The 21,675-nt window shown below is 43.1% G+C and overlaps 1 protein-coding gene across 1 annotated transcript in view; it reads right to left on the reverse strand.

The window, feature by feature from the left end:
* LOC139387298 (calsyntenin-2-like) overlaps nucleotides 1–21,675 on the reverse strand; it is a 278,601-nt gene that overhangs the window by 76,201 nt on the left and 180,725 nt on the right. The window contains exon 3 of the mRNA XM_071133412.1: nucleotides 853–1,048. Within this exon, the coding sequence (XP_070989513.1) occupies nucleotides 853–1,048 (196 nt within the window). The remainder of the gene's footprint in view (nucleotides 1–852; nucleotides 1,049–21,675) is intronic.

Below are 21,675 nucleotides of genomic sequence, written 5' to 3' on the forward strand. Positions count from 1 at the left end.
CGTGACAAATACACTTTGATCTGGATGAAAATCTCGCACTCACTGGTTTTCTCTCTCTCTCTCTTCTCTCTCTGACCTCCTCTCTCTCTCTCTCTCTCTCTCTCTCTCTCTCTCTCTCTCTCTCTCTCTCTCTCTCTCTCTCTCTCTCTCTCTCTCTCTCTCTCTCTCTCTCTCTCTCTCTCTCTCTCTCTCTCTCTCTCAGCCTTAGTCAGTGCACTAGTGCACAGCCTTCAGTAGCACTTCATCAGAGCAGGGCTATATAAGGCTTTATGTGAGACTGTCTGACTCATAAGAAGCCTTCGGGCCCTCATTAATGAAAATCATACCCAGAGCTAAACATTGAGCAGGTCTCAGCTGTTACGAGGACTACAGAAGGCTGCTATTGCACGGTGGATGTGCTCAGTCACTGTCTGTGATTACAGTACTGAGGATAACTAAAGACTCACATACTGGACGCTTGGTATGTAGAGTTGCACCCCCACCCCACCCTTTTGCCCTCAGAACAGCCTCAATTTGTCGGGGCATGGACTCTACAAGTTGTCGAAAGCGTTCCACCGGGACTCTGGCCGATGTTGTCTCCAATGCTTCCCACAGTTGTGTCAAGTTGTCTGGATGTCCTTCGGGTGGTGGACCATTCTTGATACACACGGGAAACTGTTGAGTGTGAAAAACCTAGCTGCGTTGCAGTTCTTGACACAAACCAGTTTGCTTGATTTGTACAAAAATCGATCTCACACAAAAAAAAGATACAGCCAGACACACACACACACACACCCCCATTCCCTCCGACACACACACCAACCCCCCATCACACAGACCAACCCCCCTCCCTGACACACACTCTTTCCTTACTTATGTGACTTCTTCCAGCTGACCCCGTTGGCCCCGGCCCCACAGTCATAGGCCTGGATGACGAAGGTGTACTCCTTTTGGGTCTCACAGTCCACCAGGCCCTTGGCCCTCAGGACCCCCTCCCCTGACGTCTTGTTGAGGACCACCGCCTCGAACGGGGCCTCCTGCCCGTGGATCATAAACGCACAGATCTCCCCTGCAAGGAAAATGAGGAGGAGGAGAAGGTGGGGAGGAAGTGAGTGGGAGAGAGAGAATTAATAGAGAGATAATGGACATGGTTTGTCACCTCATTTTTCAGAGCTGGAAATGTGTCTCGGCGTGCCGCCACTCTGAACACTGTTATCGAGGACATGTATGTGTTTTTAGAGATGGTGGCAGAATACAGTTGAGCTGCTAAGAGACTGAAAGAGCTTTCTGCGGGTTGTAATCAACCTCAGTGGCATCATGTTGTGCCAGGCCAGACAGGGAGGAAGAAATGCAATTTGTGTTTGCTTGATTTTGCAATATTCCTCTCTCCAGGCCACCTTTCAGAAAAATTACGTTTTTAAGTCTAATGGTCCAATAGGAGAGAGACGCTGGTTTGCTATCTCGGTTTTTAATAGCACAAGTGGTATGACAATCAAATTAAATTGAAGTATGTTTAATTGTCTGCTGGAAATGATGACACAATTAGCTTTTTTTCTCTTTACCTTGTTGAATGAGTCAGATTGAAATTGTAATGCTCAGTCCTCCCGAATGTAAGCACGGCCTTCCTAATGACACAGTGTAGTGTCTTTGCCTTGTAAGGGTCTCTGGTTCAAGCCAGAGGCCCTTAGTGCTAGTGACTATCGCCCACCTTCACTACACTGGTGTCAGAAGTGGGATGGATAACTGGTTTCCTGCCATTGCAAGAATTGTGTGAGTCTTTTTATAGAGTAATGCTGGGAAACACTTTCTTGGTGAATGGGGTAGGGTAGCCTAGTGGACTAGTAACCGGAAGGTTGCAAGTTCAAACCCCCGAGCTGACATGGTACAAATCTGTCGTTCTGCCCCTGAACAGGCAGTTTAACCCACTGTTCCTAGGCCGTCATTGAAAATAAGAATTTGTTCTTAGCTGACTTGCCTAGTTAAATAAAGGTAAAATAAAAAAAAGTCAACCACATCCATTGAAATTACACTTGGGGATCTTGTAAGACATCCAAACATCTTGGTAGGTTCACAAATCCCCCTCCAATATCCTCAACTTTTTTAGAAGTAATGCAACACAGAGTCACAGTTCTGAACACAATGATCTTTGTCAGCATCTCTCGCTGACATAAATTAAATACGGGCCTGGGTGTATATTCAAGAAGAAAATAACTACATATATCCCGCTGACTACACCAACTCAATAACATACATCCTTTTTTCACTTTGGCTTTTTTATTGACGTTTCCGATTCTGGAACCAACTGTATTTCTGTTATTTTCAGGGATTTGGGCAAATAGCCTTAGGGAACACACTCGCACCCCCGACCCTGTGACAGCCGATATTACTTCAACCTTAGCAGGGCGTCAGGAACAAAACCTGCCAAGGCTATCCCTCGTATGCACAAGCGCCACTGCCAAACTCGGATAAACCAAACTTTCTCTCTGTCTCTCCGCCTCAACTCCCCTGCATTTTTCATCCCTCGCTCTTTGTCTCCGTTTAAATATATATATATATTTGTAGAACCCATTCCACCCGCTCAAATCACCACAACTCCATTCGGAATGGTGAAATAACAATTTACCCTTCGCGGTCCATCCGTCCTCGCTGCTGCCTGGGCTTGTAGTTTACATTTCCCCTCTATATTAGGCCCCACAATGCCTTATCGAAATTAAACGACCACCACAATGGGCGCGGAGCGGCAAGGTGCGCGGAGGGAGAAAATAATAATCCAAACACAGCGGGTGGCGTGCGAGGGCAATGATAAGCACAGCGTGGCTCTGAGCATCCAGCGCCTTCCAAATATTCTGTTAGATGGCGAGGGAGGAAAAGGGAGGCGAAGCCAATATGAAATATGAAAATAACAAACACAATCATACACCACATATAAAATACACAAACATACAGAATACTGGGAATAAAATACAAACATTTCCATTTAGTAGTAAAGTATATTAACACGAGAACCGCATGGCCTTTCAGCCTATAAATACCAGCTAGAGAACGTTGCTGGTTGTCCCCTTTAGTATACGCATCAGATATCAACCTACAAGGTGCAGCAAACACCAACGCTTGATAAAGCACCAACGCTTGATAAATAGTGCATAAACTGTTATAAAAGATTCGTTGCATGAAGAAATATTTGTGAAAATATATCAATAAATGAACAAAGTTATTTGTTCAGATAGAGTCAAGGATATGTTTTGTATAATTCTACATAGTCTTATCAAAACGTAGGACAAATAGCCTATTTTCGTTTCCCTTACAATAAAAACATTACGGTGTAATCCAATTGATCAACTTTATTTGTAGATTCGATTAGTGATAGAGTTATAGTAATTCATAAAGTCCAGTTACAGCTTCTTTTGACAAAGTAGAAACCAAAAATATAATAATAATATAACCAGCCAGGTCACAGGTGAAATGATTTTCTGTATTCCTAAACAAAAGCCTCAGTGCATGAACAGCTGTAAAGGATGAATTGCATAAATAAATGACATGTTGTTATTTTTAGTTTATTAATCTTACTACTTTTTTCTTGGTAGCCAGAGCAATGCTGCTGTCCAAGTGGTCATGTGCTGAACGCATGGGCAGCACAGAAATGTGGAAATAGAGCTGCACCTCTTGAATTTTATGAGTTATTTGACAAAGGTAAGTGTCATAGACCCTGCACAATATGATCATTCTGATACTATATAGAACTCTAAATGTTTTACCTGCATGTGACTCTGAAGGAGGATTTTATAAAGTGACGCTCCTTTCCTTGGGATCTGTCATTTACAAGATGTACACCGAAGAGATGGGTACAACATGACAACTGATAGGCCTAATATTGTCACACATCAGATTCATTGTCAATTTAATCTTGTCTATAGCCTAACTCTTATTATGTGTGAAATTAGTTTAGGTATAGTTTAGGTGTAGTTTAGATGTGCAGGCTGTCTGGCATCGTTTGTTTCCTGCTCATCAAGTTGGATAGAGTCAAGGATATGTTTAGCGTTATTCTAAGGGCCTGCTGCAACACATAGCATGTTGTCACTTCCCTTACAATGCATTTGATTAGTGCTAGAGTTACAGTCAATAAAACAGTCCTGTAAATGCAATCTGTTTACAAAGTAAAAACGTAAAAGAGAACGGTATCAACCCCCCCAAGACGCATCAAATGATTTTGCTGCCGGTCAAAAGTCAGCAACACAAATTCACCATTTCACTGTTGCCTTTCTAAATGTATTCAGCCTCTTCACCTTCCTTATCATTCAAGTTAGTCCTAATTGAAATTCAGTTGTAAAGTAAGGCGCATAATTATCGCCCATTCTTCCATTTGTCACTCAGTCAGTGAGGAGAGAGAGAGGTATTAGTGCCTGGCTGGGTACCAACGTCCTCCAGCACACTGTTTGGCGGGTTAAGTCAGGAATTGGTGTGGGGGAAAAAACAGGAAAAATGGCTCTAAATACTTTTCTGTTTGTGATTTAAAAATTCGGACAAATGAGCAGCGTAAAATACAAACATTCAGGAAAAGTCAAGAGAAGTAGCATGACATGGCTTTTTTTTTTTTTTTTTTTTTTTTTTTACAAAATCAAACGTCAGTGGCCACTATTCCACTGTTAATAGGGCATTGGGCCACCATGAGCCACCAGAACAGCTTCCATGCACCTTGGCATAGATTCTACAAGTGTCTGGATGCGACACCATTCTTCCACAAGAAATTCCATAATTTGGTGTTTTGTTGATGGAAAACGCTGTCTCAGGCGCCACTCTAGAATCTCCCATAAGTGTTCAGTTGGGTTGGAATCTGGTGACTGAGATGCAGGTTGGCATTTATTGCTGTGAGTCTTGCCCTGAAGGCATCTCCGCAGAGTGGTCACTAGCTGGCACAGCCACAAAGTCATAAAAAAGGATTTTAAAACCAACCCTAACCACACTGCTAATGCTAATGCCTACCCCTAACCTTAAATTAAGACCAAAAAGCAAATTTTTGTTATCATGAATTTATACGATATAACCAATTTTGACTTTGCAGCTGGCCTATCTAGCGGAAACTGCTCAGTTCTGCCTCCAGGGAAAGACTCATGAAAATAAATGTCAACCTGTGACTGAGACAGACAGACAGTCACACACCCTTTATATCCCCTATGCTCCTTTGAGGCCCCTCTTTCATTGTCACTGAGATCTCTTCTTGTAGCCATGGTAGCCAAAATAATGGGCATTTTTATACATGACCGCATGATGGGATGTTAATTGCTTAATTAACTCAGGAACTACACCTGTGTGGAAGCACCTGCTTTCACTATTCTTTGTATCCCTCATTAACTCAAGCCTTTCCTTATTTTAGCAGTTACCTGTATGTGTAAATGATAATGACAGACAGACGAAGAGATTTCAGGGAAGAAGATTCCTATTGTGTCAGCAGAAGTGCACTTTGCATCTCTCTTTAACGCCACTTAGATTGCCTCTCAAAAGCACTGCCAAAAGATGTGCTCTAGTAGTCTACTATTGACTCTGAATCGTACCGTTTTGGGCCTGAACTCGTCGGTATATGTAGTATCTTATGGGAAGTGGCTGTTTTCACGGTAAATGTGAAAATATAAAGATTTGTCAGGGGATTTGATAGAGTGCCAAGGTTTTTGAGAAGTGCTGTAGGGACGAGTGGGAGTCAGCAGAAATGATTCAGAGAAAAGTCAATCAAATTGAGCTTGTTTAATATTGAACATTCTGAGTTAGAAAAGAGCATTTGCTTTTAGAATGCCAGGTGGCATCCAAGCTCACCTCTAATTGAGCCTCTGAAATATTAAAACCAAGTCGTACTCCACAGAAATGTGTTTAGCAAAGATCAGGTTATGGTGCATTGGATTGTTCTTTAAAAAAAATCTCTCCCCCTATGTCACCATCTACGGAAGACGAGAACTCAACATTTGCAGCAGGCTGTGCAAAGTTTGCATCTGTCATTCTGATATAGGACTTTGACACACAAAACTCTGAAGCTGTCTTGATTTACGTTTTGAATTCAAGTCTTGTTCTTCCTCTTTGGACTTTATTGGAAGTTTTCTGTTTAATACTTCAAAGTAATTGGTGCAGTCTTGGTGAAATAATTGGTGCAAATACTGAGCTTGCCCATCTGGTCCGGCCTAGGGTGTCTATCTAGAACAGTGACCTCGCAAAATCATCCCTATGTCCAATTCCCTCCTACTGAGAAACAGACTACTTCATCCACCATGTTAATTCTCCTACTTTTAATCAAATATCATATTAGATTCGCTCTCGTGGTGTGTGTTTTGTCTCATCGCGAAGATGGCTTTGTGTGTGTAGTGTAGTGTGTGTGTGTGTGTGTGTGTGGAGTGGGTGGGTGTGGCTGGGAGGCTGATTAAAATGCGGGTCTCTCTTGGCAGACCCCATAGGCTTAAAGTCTTGATTTCGCTCATTCTCTCGCCTCTCAGCTAGTCATCTAACACTCTCAGACGAACCCACGTCCCCTTCTTTAATTACTTGCTGGATTACGCTTCTAGTCGCTAATGACCTGCTGCTAGCGCTCACACACTCCCAAACCTGGGATCTAACACGGAGGCAAGAGGAAGAGGAAGATGATGAGGTTCAGGAGTTTGCGCCTCGCCACATTTTCGTCTAATTTAGTTGATTCTGTTGATTTGTTCTGTATTTTTTCCACTCTGTGTCTGGATAATGAGTGGCCTAATGAAGTACGGACTGCTGCTAGCAAACAGGTCAAACCTATATATGTACATTACATTGCTATGTGAGGTAAGACACCCGACTTTGGAGGAGAATGGTTTAGAAGATAGGCTACCCCCCAACAGCCTATTAAAGGGATAGCACACACACACACACACACACACACACACACACACACACACACACACACACACACACACACACACACACACACACACACACAGCCTGAAGGCAACGCCATGACTCAAACAGTCTATGACCTTATAAAATGTCTCATCTAACAAAAACAATTCTACAGCGGCTCCTCGTCGTTTCCTTTCTCACAATAACAACCCACCCTTCCTGCAGATCCCCTTCAGTCCTCCATACTATCATAAGGTATTGGCTTCACCAGAAGACCATGGGCAGTGTCTGTTGCCAGTCACGGTAGACAATGTATTAGAATCCCATTAGGCTCTTTCATTAAGATAGGGGGGACCTCCTAATTGCATTTGGGAGATAGCAAAGGCAACCGTGTGACCCGTGCCACTTATAAACAGCTCAGCAATACACATGCACACCCTAACACACACACACACACACACACACTCAAACACACACTGAGACACACGTCAATAGATGTTGGGTGTTAATTGAATCACATCAAATTGAAAGCCTTGGGATGATAGCAACTGTAGGACAAGTATGATTTTAACGGAGGAATCAGGTATAGTAGTATGATACTTCAACACAAAGAACTGACATGTTTGTTTACCAAACAATTCAGGTGTGAAGACTGTGTAAAATAATGGGAATAAAAAAGAGAGGTCATTATGTGTGTTTATTGTTTATTGGAATCTGTTTTAGCCTATTGGATCACTTGAATGACAAAGACACCGAGCAAAACAAAATTATTGGAAATTACAAACTGTTTTGATGATTAAGACTTGTCCGAGTTTCGCCGGGGCCTGAGCCAGTTCCAATCTCTGTGAGTGTCCCAATGGACCACAGAGAAGGAGTTAGTGGGTGTGAATCAGGTACTGAAAGAGAGAGAGAGAGAGAGGGTGAAAGAGAGAGAGAGAGAGAGAAAGAAAGAGAGCGAGATAGAGAGGGGGGGGATAGAGAAAAAAAGAAAGAGAGCGGGATAGAGAGGGGGGGGTAGAGAAAGAAAGAAAGATAGAAAGAAAGAAAGAAAGAAAGAGGGATAGAGAGGGGGGTAGAGAGAGAGAGAGAGCCTGAGCCCTGGGTACCTAGCTTGTTGATTTACAGCATGAAGAGAGGGAAAATCAGAGAGCGTGAGAGAGACAGGGAAAGAAAGTTGGAGGGATTAAGAGAGAAATTAATAAATATATAATATCTATACATATATATGGACATATACACTGCTCAAAAAAATAAAGGGAACACTAAAATAACACATCCTAGATCTGAATGAATGAAATATTCTTATTAAATACTTTTTTCTTTACATAGTTGAATGTGCTGACAACAAAATCACACAAAAATGATCAATGGAAATCAAATTTATCAACCCATGGAGGTCTGGATTTGGAGTCACACTCAAAATTAAAGTGGAAAACCACACTACAGGCTGATCCAACTTTGATGTAATGTCCTTAAAACAAGTCAAAATGAGGCTCAGTAGTGTGTGTGGCCTCCACGTGCCTGTATGACCTCCCTACAACGGCTGGGCATGCTCCTGATGAGGTGGAAGATGGTCTCCTGAGGGATCTCCTCCCAGACCTGGACTAAAGCATCCGACAACTCCTGGACAGTCTGTGGATGGAGCGAGACATGATGTCCCAGATGTGCTCAATTGGATTCAGGTCTGGGGAACGGGCGGGCCAGTCCATAGCAACAATGCCTTCCTCTTGTAGGAACTGCTGACACACTCCAGCCAATTGAGTTCGAGCAATGTCTTGCATTAGGAGGAACCCAGGGCCAACCGCACCAGCATATGGTCTCACAAGGGGTCTGAGGATCTCATCTCAGTACCTAATGGCAGTCAGGCTACCTCTGGCGAGCACATGGAGGGCTGTGCGGCCCCCCCCCAAAGAAATGCCACCCCACACCATGACTGACCCACCGCCAAACCGGTGATGCTGGAGGATGTTGCAGGCAGCAGAACGTTCTCCACGGCGTCTCCAGACTCTCTCACGTCTGTCACGTGCTCAGTGTGAACCCGCTTTCATCTGTGAAGAGCACAGGGCGCCAGTGGCGAATTTGCCAATCTGGGTGTTCTCTGGCAAATGCCAAACGCCTTGCACGGTGGGCTGTAAGCACAACCCCCACCTGTGGACATCGGCCCCTCATACCACCCTCATGGAGTCTGTTTCTGACCGTTTGAGCAGACTCATGCACATTTGTGGCCTTCTGGAGGTCATTTTGCAGGGCTCTGGCAGTGCTCCTCCTGCTCCTCCTTGCACAAAGGCGGAGGTAGCGGTCCTGCTGCTGGGTTGTTGCCCTCCTACGTCCTCCTCCACGTCTCCTGATGTACTGGCCTGTCTCCTGGTAGCGCCTCCATGCTCTGGTCACTACGCTGACAGACACAGCAAACCTTCTTGCCACAGCTCGCATTGATGTGCCATCCTGGATGAGCTGCACTACCTGGGCCACTTGTGTGGGTTGTAGACTCCGTCTCATGCTACCACTAGAGTGAAAGCACCGCCAGCATTCAAAAGTGACCAAAACATCAGCCAGGAAGCATAGGAACTGAGAAGTGGTCTGGTCACCACTTGCAGAACTACTCCTTTATTGGGGGTGTCTTGCTACATGCCTATAATTTCCACCTGTTGTCTATAGCATAGAAGTAGTTTAGCTCGTCTGGAAGGGTTGTGTCACTGGGCAGCTCTCGGCTGTGTTTCCATTTGTAGTCTTTAACGGTTTGCAAGCCCTGCCACGTCCGACGAGCGTCAAGAGCCGGTGTAGTACGACTCGATCTTAATCCTGTATTGACGCTTTGCCTGTTTGATGGTTCGTAGGAGGGCATAGGGGGATTTCTTATAAACTTCCGGGTTAGAGTCCTGTTGGAAAATCATTCCTCATGAAGCTGGTTGAGAGAATGCCAAGAGTGTGCAAAGCTGTCATCAAGGCAAAGGGTGGCTACTTTGAAGAATCTAAAATCTATAAACTATTTTTTGGTTACTACATATTTTATTTCATAGTTTTGATGTCTTCACTGTTATTCTACAGTGTAGAAAATAGTACAAATATAGAAAACTCGTGAATGAGTAGGTGTGTCCAAACTTTTGACTGGTACTGTATATGGCGAGAGAGAGAGAGCGAGAGGGAAGGAGAGCTAATGCAGCTATAAATAGCTCTACCGGGCATGCCTCCCCTGAGTCTGTCCCCCTGTTTGCCTCTCCTCCTCCCTCTCTGGATGACCTCTGGTCAGGGGGCATCAATTATTTAGCTGTCAAAGTTGGCATCCAGGTGCTCCGCTCATCTCATCTCATCCCTTCCCGTCCCCCCTCCCTCTCTACCCTCTGCGTTCTACATTCCTCTCCTCTCTCTGCATCCTCCTCTCTAATCATCTACTTACTTTCTTTTCTATTTTCTTCTCTACATCCTCCTCTGCTCTTTCTTTCTCTCTACCTCCTTCCCTTCCCATCTCCTCTCTACCTCCTTCATTCCACATCTCCTCTCTACCTCCTTCATTCCACATCTCCTCTCCACTTCCTTCCACTTCCTTCCGTCCTCATCTCCTCTCTACCTCTTCCCCATCTCCTCTACCTCCTTCCCTCCCCATCCCCTCTCTACCTCCTTCCATCCCCATCTCTTCTCTACCTAATCTCCCTCTCTTTTTGCCTGTTCTCTCATCTCCCTCCTCTCTCCATCTCCGCCCCAACTGAACCTGCTGCCCCCCACAGCCGCTTGGTTTCCTCTTGGCGGCTACACATTGACAGCTCCCACATCTCCGGGGGTCACAGTGTCACCGAGACAGGGTTTCCTGAACGCCAGGAGCCCCTCGCTCAGGGATGCGCATTAGCCGGGACTTGGTACCTCTGCTGAGCAGAGGTACAAAGCCAACAGCGATTAGATTAGAACAGAGGCAGAGACAGAATGTGAGCACTGAGGTTTTGAGTCTCTCATGACAGCAGTGCCATGTACAGTGTACGCCTGTGTAGGTTTAGGTTTGTGTAATTTACTGTGACTTGGGTTGATACAATTGTGGAATGTCTGTCCCTTATGGGTATCCATGGTTGCCTTTGACAAAACAGATTTCAGCAATAATGCTGAGAGATGACCACTGGTACACTGAATGCAATAACCTATACTGTTGAGGTATAGACTACGTACCTATTGTTGTCACCTTGCACATCAATGACCACGTTTACGTGCGCACAGTATTCTGGAGAGTAGATCATATCTCGCTTAAGGTCTTATTCGGGATAAGCTGTTTACATGCAACTTTGATATCCCCCTCAGGAGTATCCCTGTATCCACAAATAAAAAGGTATATTCCTCCTTTACATTCTATGGGTTAAATGGAATAGTAAGTGAAATACGGACACTGACTGTAGGCCTGTAACCTCTCACATCTAGCGTGATACAGCACTTTACTTTTTACACATTGTGTTATGTACTTTTTACACATTGTGTTATGTACTTTTTACACACTGTGTTATGTACTTTTTACACATTGTGTTATGTACTTTTTACACATTGTGTTATGTACTTTTTACACATTGTGTTATGTACTTTTTACACATTGTGTTATATACTTTTTACACATGGACAGTATTGTCCTTTTATGTCAACGATCCACACATAATACACTGTAATGTCAAAGTGGAAGAGAAACTATATGAATAAAAAAATACATATGAAAAAGAACACACTAATATATCGTGATTACATAAGTATTTCAACCCGAGTCAATACATGCTAGAAACACCTTTGGCAACGATTACAGCTGTGAGTGTTTTGGGGTAAATACCAAAGAGCTTTGCATCACTATTTGCCCAATATTATTTTTTTCAGTCAAGTTGGTTGTTGATCATTGCTAGACAGCCATTTTCAAATATTGCCATAGATTCTCAAGCCAATTTAAGTCAAATCTGTAACTAGGTCACTCAAGAACATTCAATGTCGTCTTGGTAAGCAACTCTAGTGTATATTTTAGCTTGTGTTTTAGGTTATTGTCCTGCTGAAAGGTGAATTTGTCTCCCAGTGTTGAAAAGCAGACTGAACCAGGTTTTCCTCTAGGATTTTGCCTGTGCTTAGCTCTATTCCATTCATTTTTGTCCTAAATAACTCCCTAGTCCTTGATGATGATAAGCATAGCCATAACATGATGCTGCCACCAACATGCTTGAAAATATTAAGAGTGGTACTCAGTGATGCATTATGTTGGATTTGCCCCAAACATAACACTTTGTATTTAGGTAAAAAAAAGTGCATTTCGTTGCAGTATTACTAGTATTTGTTGCCTTTTTGCAAAGAAGATGCATGTTATAGAACATTTTATTCTGTACAGGCTTCTTTCTTTTCACTATCATTTGATGGGTCCTCAGTTTTCTCATATCACATCCATTAACTATTAAAATCACCTTTGGCCTCTTGGTGAAATCCCTGAATGGTTTCCTTCCTCTCCGGCAACTGAGTTAGGAAGGACGCCAATATCTTTGTCGTGACTAGGTGTATTGATACACCCTCCAAAGCGCAACTGATAACTTCACCATGCTCAACGGAGTATTCAGTGTATGCTTTTTTTATTTGTACTAATCCACCAATATGTCAAATCAAATCAAATTGTATTAGTCACATGCACCGAATACAACAGGTGTAGACCTTACAGTGAAATGCTTACTTACGAGCCCCTAACCATCAGTATAGTTTAAAAAAAATACATATAAGAATAAGAGATAAAAGTAACAAAGTAATTAAAGAGCAACAGTAAAAAAATAACAATATATTCGGGGGGGTGCCGGTACAGAGTCAATGTGTGGTGGCACCGGTTAGTTGAGGTAGTATGTACATGTAGGTAGAGTTATTAAAGTGACTATGCATATATGACAACAGAGTGTGGCAGTGGTGTGGAGGGAGGAGGGTGGACAACGTAAATAGTCTGGGTAGCCATTTTGACTAGATGTTCAGGAGTCTTATGGCTTTCAGGGTAGAAGCTGTATAAAAGCCGATTGTACCTAGACTTGTAGCTCTGGTACCGCTTTCCGTGCGGTAGCAGAGAGAACAGTCTATGACTAGGGTGGCTGGAGTCTTTCACAATTTTTAGGGCCAATGTCAAATCTTTTCAGTCTCCTGACTTTTTCTTTTTTTCTCCTGAGGTTTTGTCGTGCCCGACTGTCTTGGTGTGTCTTGGTCTTCACGACTGTCTTGGACCATGTTAGTTTGTTGGTGATGTGGACACCAAGGAACATGAAGCTTTCAACCTGCTCCACTGCAGCTCCGTCGATGAGAATGGGGGCGTGCTCGGTTCTCCTTTTTCCACAATCATCTCCTTTGTCTTGATCACGTTGAGGGAGAGGTTGTCCTGGCACCACACGGCCAGGTCTCTGGCCTACCACTGTTGTGTCAGCAAATGTAATGATGGTGTAGGAGTTGTGCCTTGCCGTGTAGTCATGAGTGAACAGGGAGTACAGGAGGTGGCTGAGCACGCACCCCTGAGGGACCCCTGTGTTGAGGATCAGCGTACATTCTCACATCACACAAAGGTGTTCCTTTTGTCCAGGTGGGAAAGGGCAGTGTGGAGTACAATAGAGATTACATCATCTGTGTATCTGTTGAGGCAGTATGCAAATTGGAGTGGGTGTAGGGTCTCTGGGATGATGGTGTTGATGTGAGCCATGACCAGCCTTTCAAAGCACTTTAAGTCTATGGGTCGGTAGTCATTTAGGCAGGTTACCTATCTATGGTGGTCTGCTTAAAACATGTTGGTATTACTGACTCGGACAGGGAGAGGTTGAAAATGTCACTTGCTAGTTGGTCAGCGCATGCTCGCAGTACACGTCCTGGTAATCTATCTGGCCCTGCGGCCTTGTGAATGTTGACCTGTCTAAAGGTCTTACTCACATCGACAGCGGAGAGCATGATCACACAGTCTTCCGGTACAGCTGGTACTCTCGTGCATGTTTCAGTGTTGTTTGCCTCGAAGCGAGCATAGAAGTAGTTTAGCTCGTCTGGAAGGGTCGTGTCACTGGGCAGCTCTCGGCTGTGTTTCCATTTGTAGTCTTTAACGGTTTGCAAGCCCTGCCACGTCCGACGAGCGTCAGAGCCGGTGTAGTACGACTCGATCTTAGTCCTGTATTGACGCTTTGCCTGTTTGATGGTTCGTAGGAGGGCATAGGGGGATTTCTTATAAACTTCCGGGTTAGAGTCCTGCTCCTTGAAATTGGCAGCTCTAGCCTTTAGCTCAGTGCGGATGCTGCCTGTAATCCATGGCTTCTGGTTGGGGTATGTACGTACGGTCACTGTGGAGGCGACTTATTGATGAAGCCAATGACAGATGTGGTGTACTCCTCAAAGCCATTGGAGGAATCCTGGAACATATTCCAGTCTGTGCTAGCAAAACAGTCCTGTAGCTTAGCATCTGCTTCATCTGACCACTTTTTTATTGATCTATTCACTGGTGCTTCCTGCTTTAATTTTTGCTTGTAAGCAGGAATCAGGAGGATGGAATTATGGTCAGATTTGCCAAATGGAGGGCGAGGGAGAGCTTTGTATGTGTCTCTGTGTGTGGAGTATAGGTGCTCCAGAGTTCTTTTCCCCAAGGTTGCACATTTAACATGCTGATAGAAAAGTTTCCCTGCATTAAAGTCCCTGACTACTAGGAGCGCCGCCTCTGAGTGAGCATTTTCTTGTTTGCTTATGGCAGAATACAGCTCATTCAATGCCTTCTTAGTGCCAACCTCTGGCTGATGTGGTATGTAAACAGCTACGAAGAATGCAGATGAGAACTCTCTTGGTAGGTATATATACTCTTTTTTTTTTTTTACCCCTTTTTTACCCCTTTTTCTCCCCAATTTCGTAGTATCCAATTGTTGTAGTAGCTACTATCTTGTCTCATCGCTACAACTCCCGTACGGGCTCGGGAGAGACGAAGGTTGAAAGTCATGCGTCCTCCGATACACAACCAACCAAGCCGCTGCTTCTTTAACACAGCGCACATCCAACCCGGAAGCCAGCCGCACCAATGCGCCGGAGGAAACACTGTGCACCTGGCCACCTTGGTTAGCGTACACTGCGCCCAGCCCGCCACAGGAGTCGCTGGTGCGCAATGAGACAAGGACACCCCTACCGACCAAGCCCTCCCTAACCCGGGCGACGCTAGGCCAATTGTGCGTCGCCCCATGGACCTCCCGGTCGCGGCCGGTTACGACAGAGCCTGGGCGCGAACCCAGGACTCTGATGGCACAGCTGGCGCTGCAGTACAGCGCCCTTAACCACTGCGCCACCCGGGAGGCCATCATGATATACTCAACCTCAGGCGAGCAATAGCTCGAGACTTCCTTAGATATAGTGCACCAGCTGTTATTTACAAAAATATATAGTCCGCCGCCCCTTGACTTACCAGACGCTGCTGTTCTATCCTGCCGGTACATTGTATAACCAGCCAGCTGTATGTTGATATTGTCGTCATTCAGCCACGACTCCGTGAAGCATGTGATGTTACAGTTTTTAATGTCCCATGGTAGCTTAATCTTCCCCATAACCTGTCAACTTTATTGTCCAAAGATTGCATGTTTGCTAGCAGAATTGAGGGAAGTGGGGGTTTATTTGACCGTCTTCGAATTCTCAGAAGGAAGCCCGCTCTCCAGCCTCTCTTTCTCCGCCTCCTCTTCACCCAGATCACGGGGGTCGGGGCCGGTTCCCGAGGGAGCCGTATATCCTCCGCCTTGGGCTCATCAGAGTCGTGAAAGAAGAAAAAGGATTATGCTAGTCCGTGGTAGCGGCAACATTATGTACAAAATTAGTAAAAAAAAAAAGTTACAATCAACGCAGATAAACAAACAAAAAAACGCAATCGGTTGCGAGCACGTAAAACGTCCGCCTCCTTCTCCGGCCCTTCTTTGTGAGGCATTGGGAAACATCCCCGGTCTTTGTGGTTGTATCAGTGCATGAAATTCACTTCTCGACTGAGGGAACTTACAGATCATTTGATGTGTGTTGTGCATTGATGGGGTAGTCATTCAAAAAGCATGTTAAACTCTATTATTGCACACCGAGTAAGTCCACTCAAGGTATTATGTGACTTGTTAAGCAAATGTTTTACTCATACATTTTATAGGCTTGCCATAACTAAGGGGTTGAATACTTATTGACTGAACACATATCAACTTAAAAAAATATATATCCACTTTGACATTATGGGGTATTGTGTCTAGATCAGTGACACAAAATCTCAATTGAATCCATTTGAAATTCAGACTGTAACACAACAAAATGTGTAAAAAGTCAAGGGGTGTGACTACGTATTTTCTGCAGAAACTGTATATAATGAACTATTGCAGAATTATGCATTTCTTGCACTAAAATTATAATTTTGTCACAGGAACAGCAGTGGAGAAATATGATTTCTTTCTTTCAGCATCTCTTGAGAAAATGTGAATGCACATGGGTTATGGGTTATCTTGGACACTGTTATGCAAGCGGACAGTATTTCTACCACATAAAATATGCTCCCAAGACCAACTGAAAGTCTTATCAGAAAGGTGTTTAATTGTTTTCTCAGCTTTTCATTTCCTTTCAACCGGTCAAACTGTTGACATTTGGACATGTTGCCCCTTACTAATCTTTCCACTGTTTTGGAGTTATTGCGTTTTCTCCCTGGTCCCTAAATGAAACAGACAACTTTACCAGTGTTAACTAGATTACTAATGCATTTATTCTATCGATTTAAGACATTTTTCTGGTAAGCACTACTTCATTTAGTCTTCTGGGGAAACAAGTTATGACAGAATAGAAGCTGCTATAGTTGAAAAACAAATAGCCTACCAAATGTCGGATTTTATAATATGACCTACCAAATTATAAGCAGAGTGTCACGTCCTGACCTTAGTTCCTTTTTTATGTCTCTATTTTAGTTTGGTCAGGGCGTGAGTTGGGGTGGGCATTCTATGTTATAGTTCTATGTGTTTGGCCTGGTATGGTTCCCAATCAGAGGCAGCTGTCAATCGTTGTCTCTGATTGAGAACCATACTTAGTCAGCCTGTTTTCCCACTATGGTTTGTGGGCAGTTGTTTTCTGTGTCTGTGTTTCACCATACAGAACTGTTTCAATTTTCATTGTTTCACTTTGGTTATTTTGTAGTCAGTGTTCAGTTATATTTCATTAAAATGGACACTTACCACGCTGCGTTTTGGTCCGACCTTTCCTACTCCTCATCAGATGAAGAAGATCGTTACACAGAGTCTTGTCTAAATTATGGGTGAAAGTAGTCAGTAAGCTCTACGGTCCAGCACGGCGTATCAGCAAAATGTATTATTATGGAAATATTATGGTGGGTCGAACTGCACAGGTAAACTATTTTTTTAAAGTGATTTGTTTGACAATCAGATGAAAACATCATCACACAACACCCATGGCATGCGAAACTGAGCCTGTGCATACCGCAAAAGCAACAGTAAACGGGACCAAATGTTTACATGCCACAGTATCCTATCTAAGATCATTATATCCCAAGCATCTTTTCCAGGTTCCTCATAACTGGAATTCAAGCTTTTTCGGGTTATTGTAAATGGGATATGATGTCAACTCAAAAACAGAATACTTGAGTAATCCTGAATAATAATGGGAATATGGTGTGGATGTAAACGTGGTCAGAGAACCCTGAAACAAATGCATCGCTCACACCCCGAATCCTTTATTCATTCAATCATCTTGTTGTCCCCAACAAGGAAATTAGGGAAGGGACTGTGGATCCGTTAGTATGTTCGTATGTTAGTCACACAGGATTTCTCAGAAAGCACTGGCTCAATTTTTACGAAAGTTGGGTGAATGATGCGTCTTGCAATTTAAGATCCGGCATTTACTAAATGACACTGATTGGCCCAAGGTGAGTCATTGTAATTAAAAACTTCTTTCGGATCAGTGGGACGCTACAACATCCGGTGAAATTGCAGAGCACCAAATTCAAATAAAATTACTTTAAATATTAAACTTTCATAAAATCACAAGTGCAATACACCAAAATAAATCTAAACTTGTTTTTAATCCAGCCGCCGTGTCAGATTTCAAAAAGGCTTTACGGCGAAAGCAAACCATGTGATTATCTGAGGACAGCGCCCCGCATACCAAAACATGAAAAACATATTTCAACCAGGCAGGTGTGACACAAAAGTCAGAAATAACGATATAATTCATGCCTTACCTTTGAATATTTTCTTCTGTTGACACTCCAAAATGTCCCAGAAACATCACAAATGGTCCTTTTGTTCGATAAATTCCTTCTTTATATCCCCAAAATGTCAATTTATTTGGCGCGTTTGATTCAGAAATACACCGTTTCCAACTTTCCCAACATGACTACAAAGTATCTAATAAGTTACCTGTAAATTTAGTCCAAACATTTCAAACAACTTTCCTAATCCAACCTTAGATATCCTAAAACATAAATAAATCGATCAAATTTAAGACGGAATATACTGTGTTCAATAGCGGATAAAAACAACGTGGAGTGAGCTCCAGTTCACAATGAACAGCCCTACTTCTTCATTTCTCAAAAGAAAAACATCAACCAATTTCTAAAGACTGTTGACATCTAGTGGAAGCCATAGGAACTGCAACCAGGTTCCTCATAAATATAGTTTCCTGTAGAAACCTAATTGAAAACACAGTGTCCTCAACATTTATTTTCCCTGGATGGTTTGTCCTCGGGGTTTCGCCTGCCAAATAAGTTCTGTTATACTCACAGACATAATTTTAACAGTTTTAGAAACTTTAGAGTGTTTTCTATTTACATCTACCAATTATATGCATATCCTAGCTTCTGGGCCAGAGAAACAGGCAGTTTACTTTGGGAACGCTTTTCATCCGGATGTGAAAATACTGCCCCCTATCCCAATGAAGTTAACCTCTATGGAATACCGGGACGGTTGTTGCTAATGTGTGCTAATGTGACTAGAATGACGTTGCAAGTAACATCCAACTTTCCAGGACATAGACATGTCTTCTATGTGCAGAAAGTGTAAATTCTTGTTTATCTAACTGCACTGTCCAATTTACAGTAGCACAACACCACATTTTTTTATCATGACACTTGGTTTGATACATCCACATCTGAAGGTAAATAATGTACTTACATTCAGTGATCTTGCTCTGACTTGTCGTCCTGAGGGTCGCAGAGATAAAATGTATCATAGTTTTGTTTGATAAAATCCATTTTAATATTCAAATGTAGGAACTGGGTTCAAAAGTTTGAACCCCTGCTGTTTCTGGATTGTGCATTTGTAAAAAGTGCATCTGTAAAAGTTTGTGAGGGTTTTAGGTGACAAGCCAAATATCTTCAGAGGTTGAAGAGGTGCTTTTGCGCCTTCTTCACCACACTGTCTGTGTGGGTGGACCATTTCAGTTGGTTCGTGATGTGTTGCATGAAATGCAACTTCTGGAGAAGTGTGAATGCGATCTGTAAAATGGTTCCAGTAGGTTTAATAATCATTATATCTCTGAGCAGTAGAACAGTGAATGGACATTCCCCATTTCTCTTTATATTGGATCTTTATCCAGCTCCTGTGAAAAGTTTGTATATGCATAAAACCCTCCATATGTTGCCATGTCTGTATTACACTCCCACAGGGAGCAATTAGGGTGCCTGTAACTGCATTTAGACAGAGCCTATATAAAACAAGTTGTTGTTTAGTTTTTAGTAGAATTTTATTCGAAATATACGCTGTCTTTTTAGATAATTTAATCTTATTGACTACAATTTACGGTAGGCCTAGCCCGTATATCAGCGTGACTGGTATGGCCTATGTTTAACAATGTTTTCTATCTTGAAGCAATGCATTTAAAACAATGTGGACTGCAAACATGTTCAACATATTTTGCAAATATTGTGCAGGCTATTTAACAAGCTAGATGATAATGGACTAACAATCAAATTGGAGTTGATGACAACGCAATGCATGAAAGACTGACCGTAAATACACAACTTGAAGCAACTACATATTTAGCAATTGGAGCACGTTCTGATTGGCCAGTGAGGGGCATTGAAACACCCACAACTTGTTTATTCATAAAACCAAGCCCTTTCGCGCCACCGCCTGAAACTGCGCCCATAATTATGGTTTTGAAAATAGCAACAATATTAATGACACACACGGAACCTAAAGTGCTTCTGCCAGCGGATAGGTTTACCATTGCGTTACGTTTTTTAAAATAGGGCCCTAGGACAGTGAACAACAGGACAGCAGGACAGTAATCAACAGAAACTACGGCTCTCAGGACTTTGCACAAAAAGGGAACAGTAATTCACATCAATTCCCTCTCTCCTCTTTTCCTCTGTTGCTATTAGACCACTATCCTCCCAGGATAGGAAACGCACTGCAAACCTTTGCCAGCCCTTTCAGCCTCATACATCTCTTTTTCCATCTCCTGCAGTCTCTCACTAATGAGAGCACTCTTCTTATCTCACTTTCTCTCTTTTTTTCTCTCTTCTCTCAATTTTTACTCTCCCTCTGACTTTATAACCCACTTTTCTCCCTTCAGCTCGTTCTCCCCCATACGTCTCTTTCCCTATCTCATGAACTCGACGTTTCTCTTTATTCTTCTCCGTCTCTCTCTCGCTCTCTTTATCGTTCCTATCGCGAGGGGCTTTATGGGGTGATCCAGACAGATGGTTCCTCATCAGCAGTCGCCCCGGCAGAGGTCGAGGGGATAAGATTTAGCACTTTTAGTTCTAATTAGACTGCAGTGAAGGGGCCACATAGGGGCTCAGGAACTGGACAGGGATAGAACACGGAGCCAGGCTCCAGGCTCCACTTGAGAGATATGAATCGATGACGCGACGGCACAGATGTGCAAAGTCATAACGAGCCTGAGCATTGACGTGTCGTCTCTTAATTTGCATGTGTTGACACAGAAAAATAATATTAGCTAGGCTAACGTGTGAGTTAGTGCAAAACAGGGATATTCAACTACAGATGAAGTCGAAAGTTTACATAGACTTTGGTTGGAGTCATTAAAACTAGTTTTTCAAAGACTCCCCAAATTTCTTGTTAACAAACTATAGTTTTGGCAAGTTGGTTAGGACATCTACTTTGGGCATGACAAGTCATTTTTCCAAAAATTGTTTACAGACAGATTATTTCACTTATAATTTACTGTGTTACAAATTCCACTGGGTCAGAAGTTTACATACACTAAGTTGACTGTGCCTTTCAATAGCTTGGAAAATTACAGAAAATGATGTCATGGCTTTAGAAGCTTCTGATAGGCTAATTGACATCATTTGAGTCAATTGGAGGTGTAGCTGTGGATCTATTTTAAGGCCTACTTTCAAACTCAGTGCCTCTTTGCTTGACATCATGGGAAAACCAAAAGACATCAGCAATTTCCAAATGCCACGTTCATCAACGTACCACGTTCATCTGTACAAACATTAGTACGCAAGTATAAACACCATGGGACCACGCAGCCGTCCTATCGCTCAGGAAGACGACGCATTCTGTCTCCTAGAGATTAACGTGCTTTGGTGCGAAAAGTGCAAATCAATCCCAGAACAACAGCAAAGGACCTTGTGAAGATGCTGGAGGAAAAAGGTACAAAAGTATCTATATCCACAGTAAAACGAGTCCAATATTGACATAACCTGAAAGGCCGCTCAGCAAGGAAGAAGCCACAGCTCCAAAACCGCCATAAAAATGCCAGACTACATTTTGCAACTGCACATGGGGACAAAGAACGTACTTTTTGGAGAAATGTTCTCTGGTCTGATGAAACAAAAATAGAGCTGTTTGGCCATAATGACCATCGTTATGCTTGGAGGAAAAAGGGGGAGGCTTGCAGGCCGAAGAACATCATCCCAACCATGAATCA

Source organism: Oncorhynchus clarkii, chromosome 28, assembly GCF_045791955.1.
Source record: "Oncorhynchus clarkii lewisi isolate Uvic-CL-2024 chromosome 28, UVic_Ocla_1.0, whole genome shotgun sequence".
NCBI lineage: Eukaryota > Metazoa > Chordata > Actinopteri > Salmoniformes > Salmonidae > Oncorhynchus > Oncorhynchus clarkii.